The sequence below is a fragment of the Manis javanica genome, chromosome 9, assembly GCF_040802235.1.
Source record: "Manis javanica isolate MJ-LG chromosome 9, MJ_LKY, whole genome shotgun sequence".
In the NCBI taxonomy this organism is placed as follows: Eukaryota; Metazoa; Chordata; class Mammalia; order Pholidota; family Manidae; genus Manis; species Manis javanica.
The window spans coordinates 118,832,986-118,857,776 of NC_133164.1; the positions used below are offsets into that span (position 1 = coordinate 118,832,986).

Consider the following 24,791-nt stretch of genomic DNA (forward strand, 5'->3'; position numbering starts at 1 on the left):
TGGTCTCCAGCCACGTTCCCCCACGAGGATGCAGGATGGCCGAGGAAGAGCTTGGATGCTAGAGAGTTTCAGAGAGTGAGGGAAGGGAATTGAGTGGCTATGCCAGGGAATGGTTATGATTAATTGTGAAATCATTAGCTGAGGAAGGCGGGGAAGTGTCACTGGGAAGCTCGTGGGTTGTTGCTCTCGCCATGTAGACTGTGAACACTGAAGGCCAGTTCCTGACTATGCAGACACTGATCAGAGTTTAAGGTCAGGTTAGATTGGCAAAAATTTATTTTAGGTTGGGTGAGGAGAAGGAGGCTGCCTAGGTTCTAATCAAACAAAAATAATACAATGCTCTTACCTAATGATTTATTTTTTTGTTTGTGGTCCTGGTATAACTCAAAGCCAAGAAAGGGCGTTGTGTTTTGCTTTGCCCTGATTGATGTACTCAGCCGTTCCCTTTAAAAAAGTAACTTAAAGCAAACAACTCACAGACCTTATTCTTATAAAAACATTCCGTGTTCATCATAGAATATTTTGAAAATAAAGTGTTGAAAATAATATTTACAAAGAATTCTGCAGTCCAGTTGACAGTCCTGGTGTATTTCTTCTGGTCTGGTTTTCCTCCCTATTCTTTCTACATAATTGAGACCACACTTTACATATGATTTTGTTTCCTGTGTTTTTACACTTAACAAATGAACAGTATGAACTTTTCCCCCATGTTATTTATAACTCTATATAAGTATCAGTTTTAGTGGTTCCCTAAAGTCCCATTGTGTAGAATTTTGTTTACAGTTCTCGTACAATTCTCTTGGAAATTTGAATGTTTCTGATTTTTAACATGTAAATTTATTTTTTAGAACGTTTACAATATATGATAATGCAGGGGACGTTGTTATGCTTTGGTTTCATGTTATTTGAGGTTTATAAAAATATTGGGGCAAACACTGAATATTTTTAAGAGTTGTGTATAACCATATTTTTTACAACTGTATTAAGACATTTTCAAGTAACGAATATCATCTTTTACAAAATACTTTGCTGATCTGACTTACGAAAAATCATTGTTTTAATTTACGTTTCTTTGATTCTTTGTTTAATGCAAAGTTCATATTAAGAATTCTAAAATAATCTTTTAATGCATATGCATTTATTTTTTACCTCTTTCATAGCTTTTGATCCAAAATAGTGTCTCCTTCGTACCGTTTTCTTTCTTTTTTTTTTTTACCTTTTTTTATTAAAATACAGTTGATATACAATATTGTATTGGTTTCAGGGGTACAACACAGTGACCTCATGATGCTTATGAGGGTCAATACTGTTCTGTGAATGTGTTGAACTAAGTCGCTATCCATATGGAAAAATGCAAATTAATCCTGACCTCACATATAAGTCAATATTATATTAATGAAGGACATACATACGAAAGGCAAAATTTTAGTATGTTTATAGGAAATACTGGAAGAATATATGATTTCAGTGTCGGAAGGATTTCTTAAAACAATAGAAGGGGCAAACAGAAGACTGACAAAGTCAACTAAAATCAAATGAGAAACCTTTTCCTCAAGGTGCCCACAAAGAGGGTAAGGAGCCAGGACGCAAGGACTCGGCAGCTGTAGAAGGAAAGCAGGCGGTCTGTGAGAATGGAGGGGTCCTCGGAGTCTGAAGTGTGTCTATCAAAAATCTTTTTGTTACATATTTAGCCATGAATTCTAATCATTTTTGTCATGAAAAGGAAAAAGGAAACGTTGCTTAACAGGCAACCCATTTTACGTTCCCACTGGGGATGTATAAGGGTTCCAGTTTTTCTGCATTCTTGGGATAACACCAGGCCTGTCATGTCACAGGCCTAATGACCAGCACCTTTTCATGTGCTTATTAGCCATCGGTGTGTCTTCTCTGGTAGAAGGTTCTATTCATGTCTTTTACCTATTTTTCAAAATAGAGTTATTTGTTTTATTATTCAGCTGTAAGAGTTCTATATGTGTTTGTTGTGGGTACAGATCCTTTATCAGATATGATATGCAAATGATTTCTCCTAGTCTATAGCTTGCTTTCTCTTAAATGATATGTTTTGACACATGAAAATTTGTAATTATAGTAGAGGCCCAAAGTTCAGCTTTTCGTGAGGTTTTCGTGAAGTTTCTCAGTTGTGTGCTGTTAGTTTGTCCCCAAAGTGCTGAAATGGTTAAAGTGGTTTTGACAGGTGGGTCCCACTGTATAGCTGCTCTTTGCAGAGAGGATTTATCAGTGTCCTGGTTTCCTTGTGCCAGAATTGAATGCCCCTTGATATATGCCTTTTTTATTCCCTTTTTCAGATGAGACTGAGGCGTGGTCATTAGGAAGTTGTGGCCATGGCTTGAACTCAGGCAGTGTGGCTGCAGAGTCTGTGCTTTCTGAATCTCCAGGCTTGGCCTGCCCCGCCCCGCCCCGCCCCTGTCACATTAACAATCCCGAAATGGCAGCTTCCAGATCAGGCACCAAGGGGTCAACACGTGGGTTGGTTACTCGGCAGCTTCCTTTGTGTCTTTGGGCAAATAGTTAAACTTTCTAAGGTTTAGTTTGCTCTACTGTAAAGTTGAACTAAAGATAGTACCTTTGAAATAGAATTCTGCTGAGGATTCAAGAAGATCAATGTACATTTTTTAGTACATGCAGCCTCCAAGTGGGTGGTGGTTGTGGTGGTACTGATAGAAATAGCATCTCAGCAGCGGTGACAGTGACCCTGCTCTGCTGGGTGTCTCTCTGAAGGGCTAGCGTCCTACCCATGTTTCTGTTACAGCTCTTCTCAAAGTCTTTTTCAAATGTTTCCTTACTTATATTCTGTATTGAACCATAATGTCCTTGGAGGGCAAGGATTTTATCTTTCATTGCTGTGTTTTTACCATGGCTTTGCAGCTACCTCCTTCTACTGTCCAGCAAAGTGCAGTGTTCCGCCAGTGTTAAAAAGGGTAAGGCAGGGGAGGGAGCAGAGGGGGGCATGAGTCGGGGAAACTGACAGAGACCGTCCTGAATGAAAACCACTTGCTGTGCTGGGTGAACTTGGGTGCCACGGGTGTCTGTCCGGAATCTGGCTGGATCAGGCATTCATTCCCTGTGTCCAGAGGGAGGGAGCAGAGCCACTGGAAGAGTCTGACCTGTGAAGTGGGGAGCAGGAGACTGCAGACGAGGCTGGAGGGGAAGAAGACAGGCATCAGGGGTGAGAAGCTAGGGGGTGTCGGGGACAGCGCGGGAAAGGCGAGGCAGAGAAACTGTTGAGACCCTGACCCCGAGGGCATGAGACTTACTCTCCGTGATTCCAGCGGGCAGAAACACACAGACACACATTCTTTTACCTAGACTGCCTCTTTTCTTTCCTAAGTGTGGGGTGGTGGGTAACCAGTTGTTCTGTAGTAAAGTAAAAACCTGCTCACGGGTTACAGAAAGGTCCTAACATGGATTTCTCCTGGCATCAGAAAGTAGAATGTTGCCATGAAACATTTTGTAAGTTGAAATGGTGTAAGCAAAGAAGCACTTACCATTAATATATATATGGGAGAATTTCTGAGCATTCCCAGACCCAAAAAGTAACCTCTCTCAGGCTTTTCTGATACCTTAGAATACAACTTGCAAATGGAGGCAGAAAATAAATTGAGATAAAGCACAGATGCTCACAGACACAGTTCAAAGCTGTGGCGAGTTGATTCTGAGATGCTGAGTGTAGCTGCCGGGGAAGGAGCCGGGAGGCTCCGCTCACTGTTGGGGTGTGCAGCCTCCGGGACAGCTCACACAAATGCTCAGTGCTGTGTTCATTTTCCACTGTTTTTTCATAAAAGTGAAAATCGTCTTGGGATTTCTTCAGGTTAGCAAAAACTGGTACTGGTGTGGGTCTTCCGTAAAACTTTAAAAAGCAGGGTATACCAGTATAGAAAATACAAACTATTGAGTTTTCTGATGACTTCTCCTGTTCACAAGAGGTGTAGTTACCATATTTGCATATTCTTTGAGATACAGACTATACATATCTGGGCATATAAATGTATACACAAAGGGGATCGTATTTGCATTTTTGTAGCTTGCCCTTTTCCAACAGTGTTTCTTAGACCTTTGTATTTGCATAATACTCCATTGTACGGGTGGATTATTAAACTAGTCCACTGATATTTGATGTGGTGTTTTCTGATATTTAGGCTAAGTCCACCTTTTTGCCAAAATGAATCGTGTCTTGTGTAGTGATTGCATGGGCTCATTCTGTATAATCGGTTGTGTGACTTTAGGCATGTGCCTTGATCCCTGCCTCACCTCCCCATCTCCACGGTGGGGATAGTACTGTTCCGATGTTCAGCTGCAAACACTTATGGAGCCTGTATATGCGCTGGGCGTTGTTGTAAGGACACCACAGACGGTCACACATTTAACTCTCCCAACTCAGGTAAGAGTAGATACTGTTACTTCCAAGATGGCACAGCTGTTAACAGCAGAGCTGGCCTAGATGTGCATTCATGCACTCTGGTTCCAAAGCAGTGCCTCCCTCTGTGTTATCCCTGCTTCATGCACAGCTGCAAGTCAGAGTTAGGAGGATGAAATGAGACTCAGTATGTTCAGAAGACTTAACCAAGGCGTGGCATAATTAAGCCTGCCTGTATTTACTGGTAAGTAGGGTACGACTAGGTAAATGATCAAGTAATACTAGCTTTTTTGTTTGTTTGATTAAATTAATGCTGTAAGGAAATTGTATTCCATATGTCCACGCTTTTGGCATGAGTGTCCAAAAGGCAAATTCGTAATAGCATAATTACTTGGTTAAAGCATATGTTGAATCTAAAATTTTGATAAATATTTCCAAATAATCCACCATAAATTGTACCAGTTTCCACTTCACAGTCAGGCGTGCTCAGTTTTCCATACCCTTGCCATTACTGTTACTGATATAACTTTTTTAAGCTCATGGGTGAAAGGTACTATCTTTTCTGTTTTGAATTTCCTTTCAGTGAATTTTTGAAGTTGAGATACGGGTTATACACAGTGAAACCCACCCTTAGAGTGTACAGTCTGTATTGTTTTTACAAATGTATTTAACCACGTAACCACCACTACAGTCAAACAGTCAATATGGAATGGTTCTGTCACCCCCAAACTTGTTGAGGTACTTTGTGATGAATGAACTGAGAATCTTCTAGGATCTGATTGCCCTTTTGAATTCATGTCGTCTATTACTTGCCTGATTTTGCTCTCTATTTCTTGCCATTCTTTCTTCTTTCCTTCCTTCCATCAGCCTTTTTATGTGAACTGCCCATTTGTGTATTTTGCCCATTTGCTTATAGGGTTGTGTGCCTTTCTCTTACTGATTTCTAAGAGCTTGGCCTGCGGTATAGAACTTAACTCTGTCGTATGTGTTTATGGTTTTCTTCCAGTACCTTTTGGCTTTATTTATGCCACACTTTTGGCTACCCAGAAATTTATAAATTTCACATTGTTCTGAACTTGATGATCTTTTTCCTTTATGGATTCAAGAGTTTATATTATCCAATAGAAAGGCTTTCTGTAGTTCATTTTTTAAAAAAGATTTTTCTCCATCTTTTATATTTTTTTATGTTTGCATATTTGATCCTTTGAAATTTATTTTTATATAGGAAATAAAGTAAAAGCCCTGCTTTCCCCACCACTCCCAAATGGTTATCGAATCTACTACCATCATTTCTTGAATAATCCATCTTTTCTCCCAGTAGTTTAACATGTCTTAGTTACATACTCTTCGTATGTATCTTGGTCTTTTTCTTGACTTTCTGGTCTTTTTTTTTCTCCTCCAGATTTAAGGTGTCACAGTATGTTTTAATATCTTGTGCAGCTCATTCTCGCTTATTTGTCCTTTAGTATTTTTCTTACTCTTTTCATAGTTTATACATCAAAGTTAACTTTAAGAATGTTTATCACATTTCTTGCAAAAGCATCATTGATGGTTTCCTGGGATCTCGAGTTAATATTTTGGCAGGATTGAATTGTTTTATATTAAGAACAAGATCTGTTACGACCCTCTGAGGCCTTTTAAAGTTTTTCACGTAGTTCTGGACATTTGAAAAAATTAGTTTCTTTTTTAAATTTGATCTTTTTGAAATTTAAAAGTAGAAGCTAGTCTTTTGTTATGTAATACATATATGTACGCTATGTAGTAAACATACTTGCAAGCTTTTTAAAAATATAGAATTACTAGTGATTGCATACAAATTTTGTAAGCACTCACTACTTTGAGTTTTTTTTCTTTTTCCTAATAGTTCATTTGTATCTGTTGTAGTTCCAGGTATCCATTCAATCCTATAATCTGCAAATAACATTTCGTTTCTTCCTTTCCTGTATTTATACTTACTTCTTAACCCTAGTCTAATTATTTGGCTAATATGTTGAAAATAATGTTAATTAACAGTATCAATACTTGGCATTGTTGCTAGCTTTCAGCATTTCTTTGTTATTTATATGCTTTTTATGTGCTTGTAAATATGTTAAATAGCCATCTGTTTTACAAAGCTTTCTTGGGGTGCTGGTGGGGGCGCTGGTCAGGAATTGATGTTTTGTTTTTTTCCAGATCTTTTCTGTGGTTTATATCTATGATCATGTTTTGCTCCTTTGATCTGTGATAAGTTATATTAATGAATTTACAAATACTCAGCTTTGCTTGCAATCCTGGGATGTACCTTACCTAGTTGAATTGTTTCTCCTCACCATTCCCAATGTTTGCTGATAAGATTTGTATTTCAGTATTTGTAAGTTAGATCAGCTTCTTTTTAAAAATTGTCTTTGTCCAGTTGTGGCACATATATATATATATGCCTTTTCAGTCTTCTTTTGGCTTCAAAAATAAGTTTGGGAGTTTGCTTTTTTCTCTGTTCTGTGAAGTAGTTTATTCTATTTATTTGTCTGTATTGACTTGTCACTTTTTTTCCTCTAGGGAAGCTAGAGCCCTGGTAGTTCTTTAAATTAGTTTCTCAAGGTCTTTGACACTATTAACTTCTTTTGGATTCCTACCTTTTCTAATGTAAATTTTGGTAATTACATGTTTTACTATAAAGTTACCCATTTCATCTGAATTTCAAATTTTTACAGTTTTCAAAGTACTTTTACATATTTTTATTTCTTGTGGATCTGTAGTTCTATTTCTAATTTGGTGTAAATAAATTTCCATTTTTTCTTGATTAGCAGCCAGCTATTTACCAATTAAGTTTTGGCTTAAGGAAAAACTCAGTGTTTACTACTACTTTTTATTTTCTAATTCATTGTGTTTTTATCTTTATTTTTTCTGCTTTCCCTTTTTCTGTTGTAATTCCTGACTTCTACGTTGAATACACAAGTTTCTTTTAATTCCATATTTAGTTTTCTCAATGTTTAAAACTGAAGTTTTCTGTGAGCCTAGTTTTAGGGTCTTACAGAATCGCAGAGTTTGATGTGTAATATTTTCATTATGTTACTTTTATAAATACTATACCATTTTTGTACTTGAGATTTCCTTTTTGACTCAGTAATTATTTAAGGATGTTTGGTGTTCTATTTAAAATTTTTCTGTTTTTGATATTCAATTTTATTAACCTTGTGGTCATTTAATGAGATCTTTCTGATTCTTTGAAGTTACTGAGATTTTCATTGTGGCCTAATATGTTGTCACATTTAGTAAATATTTCATAAGTTTTTGAAAAGGAGGATCTTTATTCTTACTTTTTTGGAGTCCAGAATCCCATATATTTAATAGATAAAGTAATTATGTAATTTAAATCTGCTGTATTCTTCATTTTTGTTTATTTCACTTTCTTGGGCTGAAAGAGACATTTTGATGCTGCTCCATTTTGTGTGTAAAGATTTTTGGCAGTTTTCTTTGTGCATAATACCTTGTGTAATGTGTCCTTTTCATTTTGTCTGACCAGTTTTCCTTGAATGTAACCCTGTCTTATGCTACTACCATTAGTGTAACTCTCTTGTTAGCATATGTCTTTTTTCATTCTTTTCTGTTAAGGAATGTTTTTCTGAAACAGGATTAGTATCTGTCAGTTGAAAAACTGCACTGAAGTACAGACTCATATACTTTCAGCATTTTATTTTTAATTTAAACAAGCAAATATACACTCTTCTGTTAATTTTCAAATGTAGGACCAATGTCTAAGTATAGATTGAACTCAATCAGTATGAATTATTCTGAATTATGTAATCTCTCTCCATGCGTAACAATCATCTGTGATTTCCAGTTGGCACTTTTAAGTAGAATTAGAAGCGAATCACACTTGCAAAGCAATCTTTGTACAAAGGTCTGTTGCTTTTTAAGTAATGTTTCCTTAATCTTTTAGAGTGGTTTTTGCATGCATCCAATTCCACAGAACGTTTTTTTTTTTTTTAGCCGTCTGCAATTATTTAGTGTTTACAAATTAATTAACGTTTTGTAGAAACATTTTTTTTTAAACATGCTTATTGGTTTACCTGTTGAAAACATAGAATGAATTGAAACTCAGAGAAGTTTGGATGGGCGTCAGCCATGCCCAGGAGCTATTTCAAGTACTGGGGAAAAAACCAGTGACTGAGAGTGCTTAGCGTCCTGGTTCCAAATAGAGTATGACTAAATATAATTCACCTGATAGGAAAAGAAGATTGTAGACATGCTGAAGAGGAGGATAGTTGGAAAAAAGCGACCGATAGGTATTTGATGGTATTTTGAAACTTTCTGAGATAATTGGTTTCAGTGTGTTGTGTTCATGTAACATATAATTGGCATTTTTTAAACCAGATCTGAAAACCTTTTTCGTCTAATAGTTGAGTTTATTCCATTCATATTTATTGGCATAACAAAGTTTGGGACCTAAATTCCATCATATTGCACGTTAAGTGGGCCATTGCCCTTATTTTCTTTTTTACTATATGGTCTCTTCCTTTCCTTCTTATTTCTCCTAGTATCCTTTCTTTTTCCCCCCTTTTCATAAAGGTAATGGCAAGTATAATGTCCTGACACAGTAGAGAACAATGGAGACGCGAATGGGCAGCATGAGCCGTGGCAGGCTCAGAAACTGGCTCAGAAACTGATGGTGCAGCCCTTTAGTTAGAGAGCCAGTCACAGCAGTGAAGCTCTTTATCTGGCTAAACTTTATCTGGGTGTTTTGCTTACACTAATAGCCTTTCCCTTTTATGCTTTTAAACTGTCTCCACCGATAGTTTAAGTTAGCAGTTCTCAAAGTATGGCCTGTGGGTCTCCTTTCATAGTCATGCTAAAATATTTGCCTTTTTTACTGTATTGCCGTTTTCACTGAGTGTGCAAAAGCAAAGGTGGGTGAACCTGATGGTGTAACAATTGTAGCGCCAGCTGTAACAGTGGAAACTGCCGTGGCCGTCGTGTGTCCTTTCCTCCAATAACTCAGAGGAAAAGTAAAATTCCAGTTACATGTAAGAATGTCATAGATGCGGAAAACATGTAGTGAAATAGTGATGGAATCCTGGTGGTCACTGTAAAATTCAACTTTCTATATGTTTGAAGATTTTCATAAATACAATGTTGGGGGAAAAACATTTTGCAGTCAACGGCGTGAAGCTGAGTAAAGACTGGTTATTAGGTAATGGCAACAAAACAAAAGAATGTCATTGATGAAGCTGTAAAAATTGTTAGTTTTATTAAATCTTGACCCTGAATACACATCTTTTCAAACCCTTGAATTCTCCAAAAAGTGAAAACAAAGCTCCTTTTCAAAAACTTAAGAAATAGTTACTAAATGTGACAATATATTAAGCCTCAGCGAAAATCTCAGTAAATTAAAAGAATCAGAAAGATCGCACTAAATGACCACAAGGTAATAAAACTGAATAGGAAAAAAACAAAAAAAATTTTTTTTAAATTAAAACAACATCCTTAAATAACTCTTGAATCAGAGGAAATCTCAAGAAGAACACAAATGGTATATAGTATTTGTAAACTAACATAATGAAAATGCTGCCTATCAAAATCCGTGCAACTCCGTAAGACCTTAACACTAGGCTCATGGAGAACTTCAGTTTTAAACATTTACAAAAGCTAAATAAGGAATTTTAAAAAAACCAACTCAATTTGAAAAGCTTAGCAATCACAACAAAAAACGGAAGAGCAGAAAAAATAAAGATAAAAGCACAATGAATTAGAAAATAAAAAATAGTAGTAAACATTACAAGAGTTTTTCCTTAATTAAATGGAATCGTGCAGAAAGCACTTTCTACCACATGCAGAGGAAGAAAAGGCTGCCCCGGGGGAAGGGCTTTGCCTTTGTTTGAGTTGCTAGGTGAGGCCGCAAGTTTCTTCGTGAAACACCACTTTTCCCTAAAATAACAGTGACATACAAATCATGGGATTTTCAGTTTGAGATGTTAATAGATATTTTCTCATAAATTTATCAAAGCCTGTCACTTCAGTTGTTGCCATTGATAAATTCAAGTTTTCAAGCAAACATTAAAATTGTGGGAAACTTGCATCTACCACTGTTAAAGTGCTTCTCAATATTTAGACTTCTCTGATGAGATTAGTGGTAATATTATTAACAATTTTTTGATACTGTGTAATATCTAATACATGATGTTAAAAAATCATGCATACATAAAAGAGTCATTGCACTTGCAAGCTAGACCAGTGGGTTGGGATGTAATAGAGTAAAAACAAATCTTGATGTAGTTTAGGATTTCTCAGCACAGGTAACTTTTAAGATAATATCCCCTATTGATTTTTGGTATAGTATCACAAGAAGAATATCCACAGTTATATGAAAAGATTATTAAATAAAACATTCCTCCCTTTCCCAGTGATATACTTGTAGGAGGTTGGATTTTTCTTCTTCCACTTGAACTAAAACAACAGATTGTAACAGATTGAATGCAAACGGAGACAAGAGAGTCCAGCTGTCTTAAGTCAGACAGAAAAAAGATTTGTAATAATGTAAAACAGTGCCATTTCTCTCAATGAATTTTTATTGTTTGGAGGAAATATTTATGTTAACATCTATTGAGTATATATTAAGATTTTTAAGTGAATTAGATAGTTTTAAATCTCAGTTTTAAATTTCTTAACAGGGTAAATTCCAGTAGATACAACCCACATAGACAAAACGTTTTGTGGTGGCCAGTAATTTTTAAGAGTATTAAGAGTTCCTAAGACCAGAAAGTTGGGGAACCACCGATTTAGTTGTAAAATGACCAGCAGCGCAGCTTTCTTACTGGGGAGGAATTTGGCATTTGCAGCCAGTTCAGATTTCAGATCTGCTTTTAAGTAGTGGCAATTCATTTAACTTTGTTGGGCAAATTTTAATCTCTTGAGACCCAGTTTCCTCACTTTTAAATGGCAATAATAATGCTATTTTGTTTATTGAAGGTTAAGTAGTTGTTCAACGTTGTCTTACACTTTTTCATTAGGTGTTACACGACACGCATAGCTATCCCCAACTGCTCCTGAAAAAAGAGATTGTGAAATTATTTGAAGATGTCACCTTCTGCCCATGTGGATATTCACGTAGAAAACCGTTTCCCTTGAAACTTTATGCACATTCTCAAGTAAATGTATAAACTTAAAATTTTACTATTGGAAAAGCAGTAAAACTAATTCAGAGCATTTACTTAGGCATAAGACAGATGGTAATCCTATAAAAAGATGGCATATATTTTTGGAAGTGAAAACAGACAAACAGATACTCTTAAAAATTCCAGAGTAATCTTTGCCTAGAAAACTGAAGGGCAGAGATAAAAAGAACATATGGCCTAATAGAACTTTTTATAGTTTCTAATGTCTAGGATTGGATTTTATTTAATGTTACTACTGAGTTGCATGTAGATCAGTAGTTGAAAAAGGAATAATGATCAATAGGTAATTTCCGAGTCCTTTTGCTGTGGCTATCAATGAAATGGATTTGATAGTGGGAAGCAGAACTTTTTGAACCCCCAGTTCAGTGAAGTTAATTTTAATACAAATACATATAACCTCAGAATCAGTTACTGATTGGGGTGTTAGAGTTATGTGCATAAAATTGTCTATCATTAGGGAGTAGTGTTAATTCAATTTATTCTGTTCATTCAACAGTTATTTATTGAATGCCTTCTTTGGGTCGGATAGGAGCTAAGCTGGAGATACAACGTGGAGGAAAAAATTGATATAGTCTCTTTTTTCATGTAGATGACAGTTGGCTGGGGTGATAGTCATTAATCAAATGGTTATATAGACAGATCTAAGCGTACATCCGAGATGGAAATCCTAGGCAGGAGAGGGATGGGGTGTTCTGAGGTCAGTACTTGGGGGGTTTCCCCTAGGCAGGAAGAGCAGGGTAGGGCTCCCGGAGGAAATGACAGATGAGCTCAGGTGTGACGGAATTAGACCAAGAGGAATATGAAAAGAAAAAAATTCGAATCAAAGGGGAAATATGTTAAACCTTAAAAGAGAGAATATTGTGAATGTGAATGCTCTCAGAGTGAATGGGGCAGAAAGTAAAGACCAGCTAGACCGTGTAGCACCGTATTATGTTAAGGAGTTTTGTAACTTTACCCTAAATAATGGTAAATTCTGTCTTAAGGTGGGGAGTAAGGGAAATAAAAGTAGACCACTAAGCCTGTCTAAATTTTAGACAGTTTGCATGTCTAAATTGCATTACTCGTAATTACTGAGCCCCTCCTACACCCTTGGTATGGGCCTAGACTCTTGGGAGACATCAGTGAGCCAAAATCCCTGCTTTTGTAAACCTTACCTTCTTTAAAGAGGGGGAGAAAGACAACATGACAAATGAGAAAGTTCTGTTGTATGCTAGAAAAAAAATAACCTGGTCAGAGGGTTTGTGGCACAGTTTAAAGGGCATGGTCAGGCAGGTCTCGTTCAGAAGGTGGCGGCTGAGCAGACAGTGAGGGGACTGGCTGTGCAGTATTTGCGGCCAGCACTAAGGCCCGAAATGGCAGCATGTTTGCAGTATTCCCAGAGTTTCAGGAAGGCAAGTGGAGAGGGTGGGTGGGAATGGGGAGTCACACCGTGTTGGCCTACAGACCACTGCAAACACTTGTGCTTTTTGCAGTGAAATGGAAATGCCGAGTTTAGGGTTTTATTCATCCTGCAGTTTGGCGGGAAAGACCAGTATATGTGGGCAGGCACTTAGACAGCTGCCTTCTTCCCACTGCCCCGACCCTCCACCATTCCACTTCTTACACGGGCCTGCTCTCCATGTCATGTTCTGGATCTTTCTTCATTTTCTGTACCTGCTTTTCAGAAATTACCTAGTTATGGATCCCTAAAGTTTGGGCTTTTGTTAGGTGGCATATGCTCTGAATGCTGTCCATCCAACCCTGAGATGAGTCTATTCATATTCCTAGCTGTATGGTCTGTGTCTGCACATGTACATACCCCCCCCCCCAACATGCATACATACATACTCATTTCTGACTAATAGACCCATAACTGGTAGATCCAGAAGGGTTTACAACTACAACTGTTTTCCTGGCCGGTGTCATGTTTTGACCAGTTAATAATTTCTAATTGAAGTTGAGTGTTACTTAGTATCACTAAAGTTACATCACAAAACCAGGTCATTATGAAGAATAATTTGCAAAGGGAAATTAGATGGGAATATAATCTTCATGTGTAGTTGATTCAAGTGTTTCTCTAGTTGAATTTGAACTCTCAACCCAACCAGTTACAAAAATTTAAAAGGCATGTGTTCCATTAGGGAAACTTGGATAATCTTCCCCTAGAGCTAAAGTGGTTCCAAGTGGTTATTTTGACATCTTATTTTTTTGTTAGGAACTTGTTCATCTGTTTTTTCAATAAGGCAACTTGAGACCTTTGGGGGTTTTTTTTGTTGTTGTTTTTTTTGTCATCAAAGTTACATTCCTGGGTCAGTCTGTGTATGTGTGCTGGAGAGGAGGATGTATGGGCTCAAAACTTGGAAGTGCATGTATAAACTAGATGATGTGCTATTGGAAACCTCTTAATTCTTCTCACCGCACTTAGATTCCGACCAGAACAGTCCTGTGCCCTGCTCCTCTTCATGCTCTGGACTCTAGGCACGTTGGGCTTCTCAGCGTTTGCATCTGCAGTTTCCCACCTCAGTGCCTTTGCACATGTCCTTCCCTCAATCCAGAAAGTTGCTCCCGCTACCTCAGCCTTCCTTTGCATAACTGCCTTCTTATTCCAGCTTTGGCCTGAATATTGGCTTGTCAGAGAGGGCTTGGAGGGGTCTTCAGTGTTCATGGAATCTGGAGTAGGAACCCCAGCGTGCTCTGGTTGTCTCCTTTTCCTCGTGGTAGCTATCACAGTGAATAATTGTCATGCCCTCCTTGGCTACTTGTTCGTGTCTGCGCTGCCCAGTCAGGCTCTCCCAAAGTAGCGAGCAAGGGCTGGGCCGAGGGGGCTGTTACTACCGAGGTGTGTTCTTCCCATCTACAAAGTTTTTTCTTAAGACAGACCTTTTTGTGAGTCAGGATTCCTCTGAAGATCTGATGATCGTGATGGATAGAGAAAAGAATCTGGACAAAATATTTGGTCTGTGCGTTCAGGGGATCCACAGAACCACTAAGTCCTCTTGTGGATGTTACTCACACCCTGATGTGCAGCCAGTTAGGCTTCTCAGTGTTTGCATCTGCAGTTTCCTACCTCAGCTGGGAGGCAAAATTGTGAACCACCATACCCTCCCCCATCTTTATTTACAATCTAGTCTGACTTACAACTTTTAATCAGTGGTCATATTCAGAGTTTACTGCTTCCAAATACTGTGACAGATTGTCTATGTCCAGCCTTCTTGCATGGCTTCTTTGACCTGTTTAGGAGCTCACAGATTGCATCTGTTAGTTTCACACCACGTGTCATCTTAAATCCTCCCGGATCTAGGAGCATATCTTCCAAGCGGAAGGGGAAGAGGATGGTAGAGGGCTTTAGGGAAATAGCTTACAAGCAAAAAGGAGTCTGTAGCACCTCCTGTAGTCCTCAGGAACTCAGTGTAACCTTGTGTTTTTTTGGCCCCTGGTGACAGTGTGGGCCATGTATACACAGTGCCAGGCTGCTGCAGTTTTCACCCATCCTCAGCTTTTTGAGATCAGAGATCATTTTTATTTTTAGATGTACTTAAATAATTACATGGCACTAGGTAATTAGGAGAGGTCAGTCATTTAACATATTTACTTCCTTTTCTACTATGTATTTGGTAGAATTTCTTTGGTAGCCTTTACCTGCCTAAACACATACCGTGTGAAAGGATAGGAATAGAGTCTGTATGGCAGAGCGTCCTGATAGGCAGGTGGTTTTCCTTTGTAATAGAATTGCCAGTCCTTGAACATTTGTAATAATGACTTTTGGTAGATTGCTTCATTTTGATAAGAGGAGATCTAGCCAGTTTTGTAGCGTGTAGGTTTTTCCCATCCATTCATTTACTTAATAGTCAAGGAATAGTCATTCGATAACAAAGAATTTAAGCAATATATATTAAATGTCTAATGGTAGTTGCTAGTTAGGAATATAAAAATGAATAAGACGTGGTCTCATTTTCTAGTACTACTGGGGAGGTAAGATATAAGTAGAAGCTGGCAATTCTAAGTCACTGTGCAGTGTACTATTAAAGAACTATAGATTGAGTATTTGGAGTCCAGAGAAGGGAGAGAGGACTCCCTTCTGGCTGGGTGAGAGGAACCAATTTCTGGGAGACGTATGTATGTTTAAGGAATTCCCTCAAAGGTGGATTAGGAAAGAAGAGAATAGTTATCTGGAGGAAGGAATAGCATAAGCCACGCTCAGAGGTAGGAAAACAAAGGCCTTTGCAATTAAAGGTGAAACTGAACTATTTTACAGCATTCATAAAAAGCTAGCTGGGCCTGAGCCTCTAGGTCAAGCTTTAGGTTGATTTGTGTGCTTGAGTGTGAAAGGTGCATGGGTGACACGCCTGGCAGAACATATATAAGCCATTCTGGATATTGATCTGTTGATTTAGTTTATTAAAAATCGGCTTATTAAAAAATTTTTATTGTTAGCAATGCTTTCTTGCTAATACTTACACTATTAACTTGTGATATCCCTGCTATTAGGGCTAAGCATGTTTTGTTTTTTCTTGTGCTTATATATACCTTTGTTTTTAAGATATTGGCAGTTAGGTTTTCTTAAAATATTGGCTCAGGGTTTTGTGGACAAAACTGGTGAGCCAGAAAATTATCACTTAACACAGGGAGGTTTAATTAGTCTTCAGGCCACCATTTTCAGCCTCTTACGACAAATAAATGCAGTTTCTTACTACTATGAAAAATTATGCTTAAAAATTGTCTCTGATGATGAGAAGTTAGCAGACCTTTTGGTATCTGGGTTGTTCTGTTTCAGCTTCACAAAAGAATTTGGCAGATGAGATCTCAGTCCCCTTATGGTAACTTTTGAACAGAAGTTTTATTTTTTATCCATTTAGTGCCTTGTTTAAGACATCTTATTTCTATCTCAAACTCTTAAAGATATTTTATATTGTATTCTAACTAAACTTAGGTTTTCATAGTTGATCTTTAATCTACTTATTTATTTTCATTGATGGTATGAGATTTTATTTTTGGAGATATATAGCCAACTGTTTTAGCACCTTCAGTTAAAACGTCATGGGTCTGCCCCTGTGTGTGATAGTGTTTCTCTATTTACAAAGATTTCTGCAAATATTTACACGATACACACATTTGTAGTATTATAAAATTATTTCATAGTCGAATATTATTTAGTTGCAGAATTTGTGACTGACTTTCAAACATATGGAAATGTCAGTGTTATTGAGTGTGAACATGAAATATGCAGATTTTCACAAATATACTTTTGCCTCTAAAATATTTCTGTAGAAAGGCAAATTGATCTGAAGTTAGTATGTAGATGCTAAGTGTGGTTGACAGCTTCAGGAGTGGCCAAGTGGGAGCCAGTGGTTGGGGTGTGGGGTACAGTAGTCAGGGTCTGGGGCTTGCTTGTCCTCAGGGCCCATAGACTGGGCTCACGTGATGCGAGCACATTATACTGATTTTTACTAGAAAGCCACTTTGTTTTTACTTACCACTTACTTTTATGATGCAGGATATTGTCTCCTATTCTATTAATTTTTTTTCTTGTTGACCTCTTAAAATTTCAAGATAATTTTATACATGTTGTTATTCCCAAATGAACAGATTATTTTACTTCTATTTCATGCCAGTTGCTTTTTAATGGCAGGGAGTAATTCATCTTAATCATATATCAGCAAAATATCTACATACCATTACATGATGGTTTACATTTACAAATGTACCTTTCACAACTACAGTACATGGATTGGTATTCTTGTCCAGAGAGATTCGATATTGAGATGTCTTATTTTTGGATACAAACCTATTCTCTCTACTCAAAAGGAGTGACTTGCCAGCTAAAGTATATTGTCATTATATGCCCTATTTCATGTTTATACATGGCCATATTTTTGCCAAATTAAAAATGTTAACTTAAATTTTATATCTTTATGCTTAGGTAGCAGATAATGGTACTTGGATAGTGAGTTTGTCTAATATAAACTTGATATAATGTTGAAAATAACTGGTACTCCCAAGTATTTACATGTATTTAATTTTTTTACCAACTTGCTCAAAATGTAGTACTTAACAGTCAGAGTTTTTAAAATTACTTCTTCCTTTATGGAGATGATGGTGTTGATCCTCTGATAGGTTGTCTGGTCTGAGAGGTTTTTACTAAAAATGATTTCATGCAGATTCTGTCTATACAATAACCAAATCCTGTCTGTAACTAAAGTAAACATTTGTCCAGTATCTCTCCTCTCAACTTCCACCATATGCTACATTACTCTGTTAATAGTGGGTTCATATTACAGTTCCTGCATTCATAGATGTCTTTCTCCTACTGCATTATGAGGCCATAACAATTTATCCACATTTTACCACATGGTGTTAGGTATGTAGTATGGGCTTAGTAAATGCATAGTGAGTTAATGAATGCTGTCGTGGTCAGAGCTATAATTTTTTGCCAAGAAAAAGATGCTAAACTAATGGAATAGATCAGAATCTTTTAGTTTTATTAGCATTTTGCTCAAATTCAAGCTAATTATCTTGTGATGACATTATACTATATTGGTTGCAGAAACTGCAGACGATGGCCACAGAGGAAATAGAACATTATGCATAGTTTAAATTACTACTGTTAACAATATGACTTTTGGTGCCAACATTTTTTTCCAAGAAATCACTTTCTGCAAGTTTTTACAGAATTGAAATCCTATCATTTCAATGATGGAACAGTGTGCAGAAAAGTTGAGAAGATACATTTTTGCATGCAGAAGTGAAAGATTTACCATGGGAAATTACAAAAAAGAAGAGGAAGAAATCATTCTGGAAATATGCATCATAATTTTTTAAATAGATCTGCACCACACATACGTAGTGTGTCTGAGTGTGCTCTAGAGGTGAAAGGGCCCGAAGCTGCAAGCATTTGGCTCTCCTCTGTGTGGGCCCTGGGGATGTGGGGGTGAATGGGACCTATTCTCAAGGAATTCGCAGGTAAAGAGAGACACTCCAGACTTTTTTCATATAATCTAACACAGATTATAGAATTCTTTTTATTTTCACAGATGTTTAAATATTTAAATATATATATATATAAGTGGCTGAGAAATCAACCAGACTTGTTATGCTCTCAGTCTGAGTGGTACCTTCTTTACAAGGGTTTGCGGAACATAGACTGGTGGCTGCAGAGGCAGGGAACTGTGTGAATTGGTGATGATATGGGCGTGGCTCTGCCAGAGGAGTGTTAAGACAGAAGGCTGACCTGTAATTAAGGATGAAACCAAAAGCCAGGTGCAAAAAGAAGAGGTCAATTAGGGTTTGTTCTTTATAAGCATCATAGGACCTTTGTAAAGTGCCGATTACGTATAGGCAGGGTGAAGTGGGAAACAATCCCTTCCTCGTGGAGCTTACCTACCTGTGAGCATCCTCAGGGGTCCTTGTTCAGAAGCTCAAGGATTAAAACAGTGAGATAAAACTCTGGGGGAAATATTTTTTAATGTGACGTTTTAAATTTTTTTTTCTTTTTTAGAAAATGGCTCGAAAGGGTAAATGAAGCTGGAAAATTACACAGATGCAGCCTTGCAGCGTCTCCCAGATGTCTGAGGATAATATTCCCGAGATAAATTGATCTCCTTGGATTAGGTAACTGATCATAATGAAGAAAATTAGTCTTAAAACCTTCCGGAAATCTTTCAACTTGAATAAAAGTAAAGAAGAGACGGATTTCATGGTAGTCCAGCAACCCTCACTCGCCGGTGATTTTGGAAAAGACGACTCCATATTCGGTAGCTGCTATGGGAAAGATATGGCCAACTGCGATATCAACAGCGACGACGAGAAAAGTGGAAAAAACAGGCCAAAAGGGGAAAGCCTGATGGGCACGCTGAAGAGACGGCTTTCGGTGAAGCAGAAGCAGAAGGGCAAGGGCGGCGCGGCGGCGGGGGGCGCGGACGAGGACAGCTTCTCCTCGGCCTCGGCGCCCCTGGTCTTCAAGGACGTGAGGGCCCCGAGGCCGGTGAGGTCCACGTCGCTGCGCAGCCACCACTACAGCCCCACGCCGTGGCCCCTGCGCCCCACCAACTCCGAGGAGACGTGCATCAAAATGGAGGTGCGCGTCAAGGCCTTGGTGCACGCGTCCAGCCCGGGGCCCGCGCTGAACGGCGTCCGGAAGGACTTCCACGACCTTCAGGCCGAAACCGTGTGCCAGGAGCCGGGCAGCGCGCTCAGGAGGTCGGCCTCCCCGAGCGGAGACCTGCGCCTGCGCCTGGACGAGCACGTGCCCGTGGTCCTCGGACTCGTGCCTCAGGACTACATCCAGTACACTGTGCCTTTGGACGAGGGCGTGTGCCCGCTGGCGGGGCCGCGCAGCTGCTGCCCGGACGGCCCCTCCCCCATGGAGGTGTCCGCGGTGCCCGCGGGCAGCGGCCCCTGCCCCGGAGACGAGGCCCCGGGAGACCCGGCCCCGGCCGCCGCTGCCGCGGCAGTCTTCGCGGACGGGCCGGTGAGCGGCCTGCTGGTCGGCACCACGGGCGTCCTGCTGCAGAGCCCCCGGGTGGGCCGCGCCGCACCGCTGTCGCCGCTGCTGCCACCCATGCAGGCCAGCCCGCTCCGCGGCAGCTTCGGCGCGCTCGCCGGCGCCGGTGCCCACGCGGCCGAGAGCGTGCGCTGCCACCTGCACTTCGACCCCACCTCCGCCCCCGGGGTCGCCCGGGTCTACGACTCGGTGCAGAGCAGCGGCCCCCTGGCCGTGACGAGCCTTACGGAGGAGCTGAAGAAGCTCGCCAAGCAGGGCTGGTACTGGGGCCCGATCACGCGCTGGGAGGCCGAGGGCAAGCTGGCCAGCGTGCCCGACGGCTCCTTCCTGGTTCGGGACAGTTCTGACGACCGCTACCTTCTAAGCCTGAGCTTCCGCTCCCACGGCAAAACGCTTCACACTAGAATCGAGCACTCAAACGGTAGGTTTAGCTTTTACGAACAACCAGACGTGGAAGGACATACGTCTATAGTTGATCTAATTGAGCATTCAATCAGGGACTCTGAGAATGGAGCTTTTTGTTACTCGAGATCTCGGTTGCCTGGGTCTGCGACCTACCCCGTCAGACTGACCAATCCGGTGTCGCGGTTCATGCAGGTGCGCTCCTTGCAGTACCTGTGTCGCTTCGTCATCCGCCAGTATACCAGGATAGACTTAATTCAGAAACTGCCTTTGCCAAACAAAATGAAGGATTACTTACAGGAGAAGCACTACTGAAAGGTCGTTGAGAACCCTGCATCTTGCACTTTGGGAATGAGAAAAAGAGATGGAAATCCAGTTTACAAACTCTCATTGCTATCAAATTTTTTTTTTTTTGCTGCCATACTTTTTCAGTTTTATGTGTAAAAGAGTCATCAGTTTGGTTTGGGGGTGGGCAAGTGTTGGCAAGGCATCTTGGGTTTATTTTGGCCCTCTAGAAAGGGAAGTCTTGAGGTTTTAGAAGTGAATTATCTTTCATCAGTGTGTGGAATAATCACAATGTGAATTATCAGTTTCTCCTTAAACGCCCCCACTCCCCACCCAAGTTCTTTGCTGCTATCCACTGTGATTTTTATGCATTAAAAGCACATTTTGTGTGTATTCAACCCTAAGTAAAGCTGAATGGAACTTAGAGAATGGAATTTGTTATGTCTCTTTAAATGGCCCATTTTCCAAGAGAGCGTTGAGTAAACATACCGGTGTGATAAAACAATTTACACATACACTGAAAATTATTTTTGCTCTCATACTTTACAAAGATTTATTTAGAATTAGAAATTGGCATAATCTTGGGTAATGGAATGCAGATCTGCAACATACACTTATCTCTAAATTATTTTTAAGGTTGTGCTGTTTTTTTGGTTGTGAAAAGTTAAATTTTTCTGTTGCCTTCACTTTCATTTTGTGGTTTGTCTATTTTAATAAATGGCCTTACATTGAAAAATCGTAAGTGTATACCACCAATTTAGAAATTGTTGCCTTTTCTGTCATAAGCTCTAGTACAAATTGGCATAACATATAAATACCAATGGAACTAGAACTATTATTAAAGAAATAGTATATGACCATAGTTTCCTGTGATAGCAGTTTTTTTTTGTTACCTACTTTGGTAAAACGTTTTATCTGTGATTTCTTTCGTGTAGGCAACATTTTCTTGGATGAACTTGATGGAGAACTGATTTCATAAGTGAACTAGATTCTCTTGCAACGTTAAAGTTTATATGAAGCTTTAAATTGATTTGAATAGAATGAAAACATTGTTTTAAAGTTGGATTTGTATTTTTCTTTTATGTAGTCTCTATGAAGATGTAGATTTGACTCTTTCTTCCCTCCACCAAAAAAAAAACCCAAAAAGCAAAAAGCAAAATAATCCAATGACTTTAGTTGAAAAATTGTAGAAATTGTGGAGCACCATGTAAGAAAAATATTAAAACCATATCATATATGGAAGTTTTAATTGCCTACCGTATATACTGCCATTTAAAAAAAGGTCTTCTGTTTGTTTCTTTTTAATCTAGCTAAGTCTTAAGTAAATTTACATCATTACTTTATTTCTTTGAACCAGTTGTTCGGGCGGGCATGTGTTATCCTCAATACCTCTTAGTTTTTTTGAAATGCAGTGCTTACTCACTGCATTATTCTTTAGTATTTTGGGATTACCCCATCCAGAAAATGTTTCCAGCTACACAGCTTTAAGGGAAAATAACTAAGTTTCAGATGAAACATGTAGTTTAAGACATTTCTTCCTTTGCCACTCAGTTTTCTCTTACCCCATGTAAGAACAAGAGTAAAGGTCTTCAATCAAACTTAATGTCTTTGTCATTCAGACATACCAATATCCCCACATTTTCCTGTTTTTTTAGGGTCACAACAGAGAATTATCAAGAAAAGGCACAATGCCATAATATTGTGTTACTGTATTTTCATTTAAAGGGGAAAAGGTACTTAATTTTGGTGGACTGTTGATTGTACCGAGTCACAAAGACTCCTCTTTCATTTTTCTGATATGTTTTCACGTAATAAGATGGAATATGGCGTATACTGTAATAATATAATTTAAATGTTCACGATAAGCTTTTGGATTAAGAACTATTACAGAGTTGTAAACTTATCAAATTAATGCAAGACATCTAAACTATTTTTTTGCAAAACTATTTATTTTTAAACAATTTAGAATATATCTAGGGTGAGTTAAAAGTCCCTGTGCATCTACATTAGATGGCAGGTATTGTCACATAGTCACTGTGTATTAATAATAAATGTGGAAATGGCTTCTTCACATTTCTAGAAGCATTTACATGTCCTCTTTGTGATGTCATGGTGCACAGAGGTCTTTGGACTGCCCTGAACCCCGTCTTATCATGTGGGCATAGCCTGTTCCCCACGTTTTCCTCATGATACCATGTGTTTAAAATCTAATCAGTTAGTCTCACATTAGGACTATTCTGAATTTCACCTAAATGTTTTAAAAATTATATTTTGTGTTGTTATGGAGGGCAAGTCTTGATCCTGTTCTAATTCAGAAAGCCAGTTTTTTATGTACTTTTGTAGATTCGTAATAAATACTTTAAAATGCCCTATTCTAATCCAATTTGAAATTGCTAGGGTCTGAAGTGTAAAAATGAAAGTATTTGTTGAGAAATTACTTACAAACAAAAGACTGTCATGGTATTTTCTGCTTTCATGTAGAGAAAACCATTTGGCATAGGCAGCATCTTACAATGTGAAAGATTGGCTCAATACGATACACTAAAACAGTCTGGTTAAAAATGGAAAGGGGAAAAAGAAGCCTTCATCCTGTAGTTCAGTCTGGATAATGATTTGGGTAAGTTTCTGGATTCTGTTGAACGGTGGCTTAGATGACATGGACACAACCTGTAAGTGATTTTTAAGTATGTGCTTCTGAGCTCTCAAGGCAAGAAAAAGGAAACAGGAAGGTTGTATCCATTTGAGACAATAAATGAATCAGTTTTTTTTTAAATCAAATAGTTCATCACAAAACATGATGGAGGCCAGAAGCTACTGCCAGGCTTACTAGGACACTATTACGCATTTTTATAAATAATAAAAAGTACTTGAAAAATATCTCACTCTTTCTCTTTCTAAGGAAACTCTTCTCTTTCTACTTGGTGCAATAATCTGAAAATTTAGAAGGTCAAAAAGATATCACAGGAAATGATTGTAGAACTAAAAACAGTTTTTAAGGAAACCAATTACCCAGGGCAACCATCTTGCTGTTGAAAAAAATCACGTGCCAAAAGGCGAAATCATTGGCATTTAGGAAATAAAATACAAAATATACATTATAACTTCTGAGCCAGTATTATTGAAACAGGATAATTCAACTAAAATCTTAAATAGGTTATATGCAATGTCTCTGCTAGTGCTACAAGTCTAAATAACAATGCTTTCAGAAATGCCAAATTTAATTCTTTATGAGAGATATTTGCTTTATGAATGATCCAAAATAATATATTTTAAATTTAATGGCTTTTCAGTGAATGTGAAATTTTAATTTGAAAATGAAATAACACTACCAGCAATAGACAGTTTTGTTAAAAACTTAATAGGGAACAATTGCCAGTTCCGTAAGTAACTTTAAATTCTAAAATGAAGTATTGGTACGCTAGTAATCACAAATTTGGTTTCTTTGAATGCTTTTTTAATCCTATGAAAGTTTTTATAGACATACTTTTTATTAATCATAACATGGCGAATGTGTAGTTGCTGTTTCTGAAAGGTAATCCAAACTATACATCCAGAGGTGATGAAAAATCCTATAGGATTTTGTAAAAAGTATACACATTGGGGTAAAGAAATTTTATAGTCATTGGAGTGCCATGGAGTTAATACTTGCAATCCAGATTGCTGTAGTTTACACTTTTTCTGTATGTTTCAAATCAGGTGTGTACCATTTGTACTGAGAACACTACAATGAATTATCCAAAGTCCATTGATTTTAATATGTGTTTTGGTTTGTAAACAAATTATAGTAATTTCTTGCACATTTTTGGAAATTATATAAGAATTTATGTATCTGCTTCTAGATACAGTGTGTAAATAAAAATTTCATTCACACATCTGCCTTGTGTTCTATTTAATACCCAGACACAGAGTTTAATTTTAATTGATTCAGGGTTAACTAGATAGTTTCTGGATGACCCATCAACTGGGCAGACACTGGAAGGTAGGGACCAGGAACTTTTAGTAAAAAGGGAAAGGTGAAATAGTGTCACTCGTGGAAGACATTAAACAAACCAGGCATCAGCCAGTGTTACCAGTACCCTAAAGCCTTCAACATAAAGGC

The 24,791-nt window shown here is 38.3% G+C and overlaps 1 protein-coding gene across 11 annotated transcripts in view; it reads left to right on the plus strand.

Annotated features, from left to right (window-relative positions):
- The window catches only part of SOCS6 (suppressor of cytokine signaling 6), a 75,690-nt gene that overhangs the window by 10,915 nt on the left and 39,984 nt on the right, over positions 1-24,791 (plus strand). For 7 of the 11 annotated variants that reach the window (XR_001850290.3, XR_001850288.3, XR_012121278.1 and 4 more), the window contains exon 2: positions 19,001-20,426. Coding sequence is in view for 5 of the 11 variants with exons in the window: in XM_073213210.1 (XP_073069311.1) it covers positions 19,127-20,426 (1,300 nt within the window). In the remaining 6 variants the exon portion in view is untranslated. Of the gene's footprint in view, positions 1-19,000; positions 24,565-24,791 lie in introns of those variants that run through there. The other 4 variants (XM_037000756.2, XM_037000758.2, XM_037000757.2 and 1 more) reach the window with 1 other exon arrangement.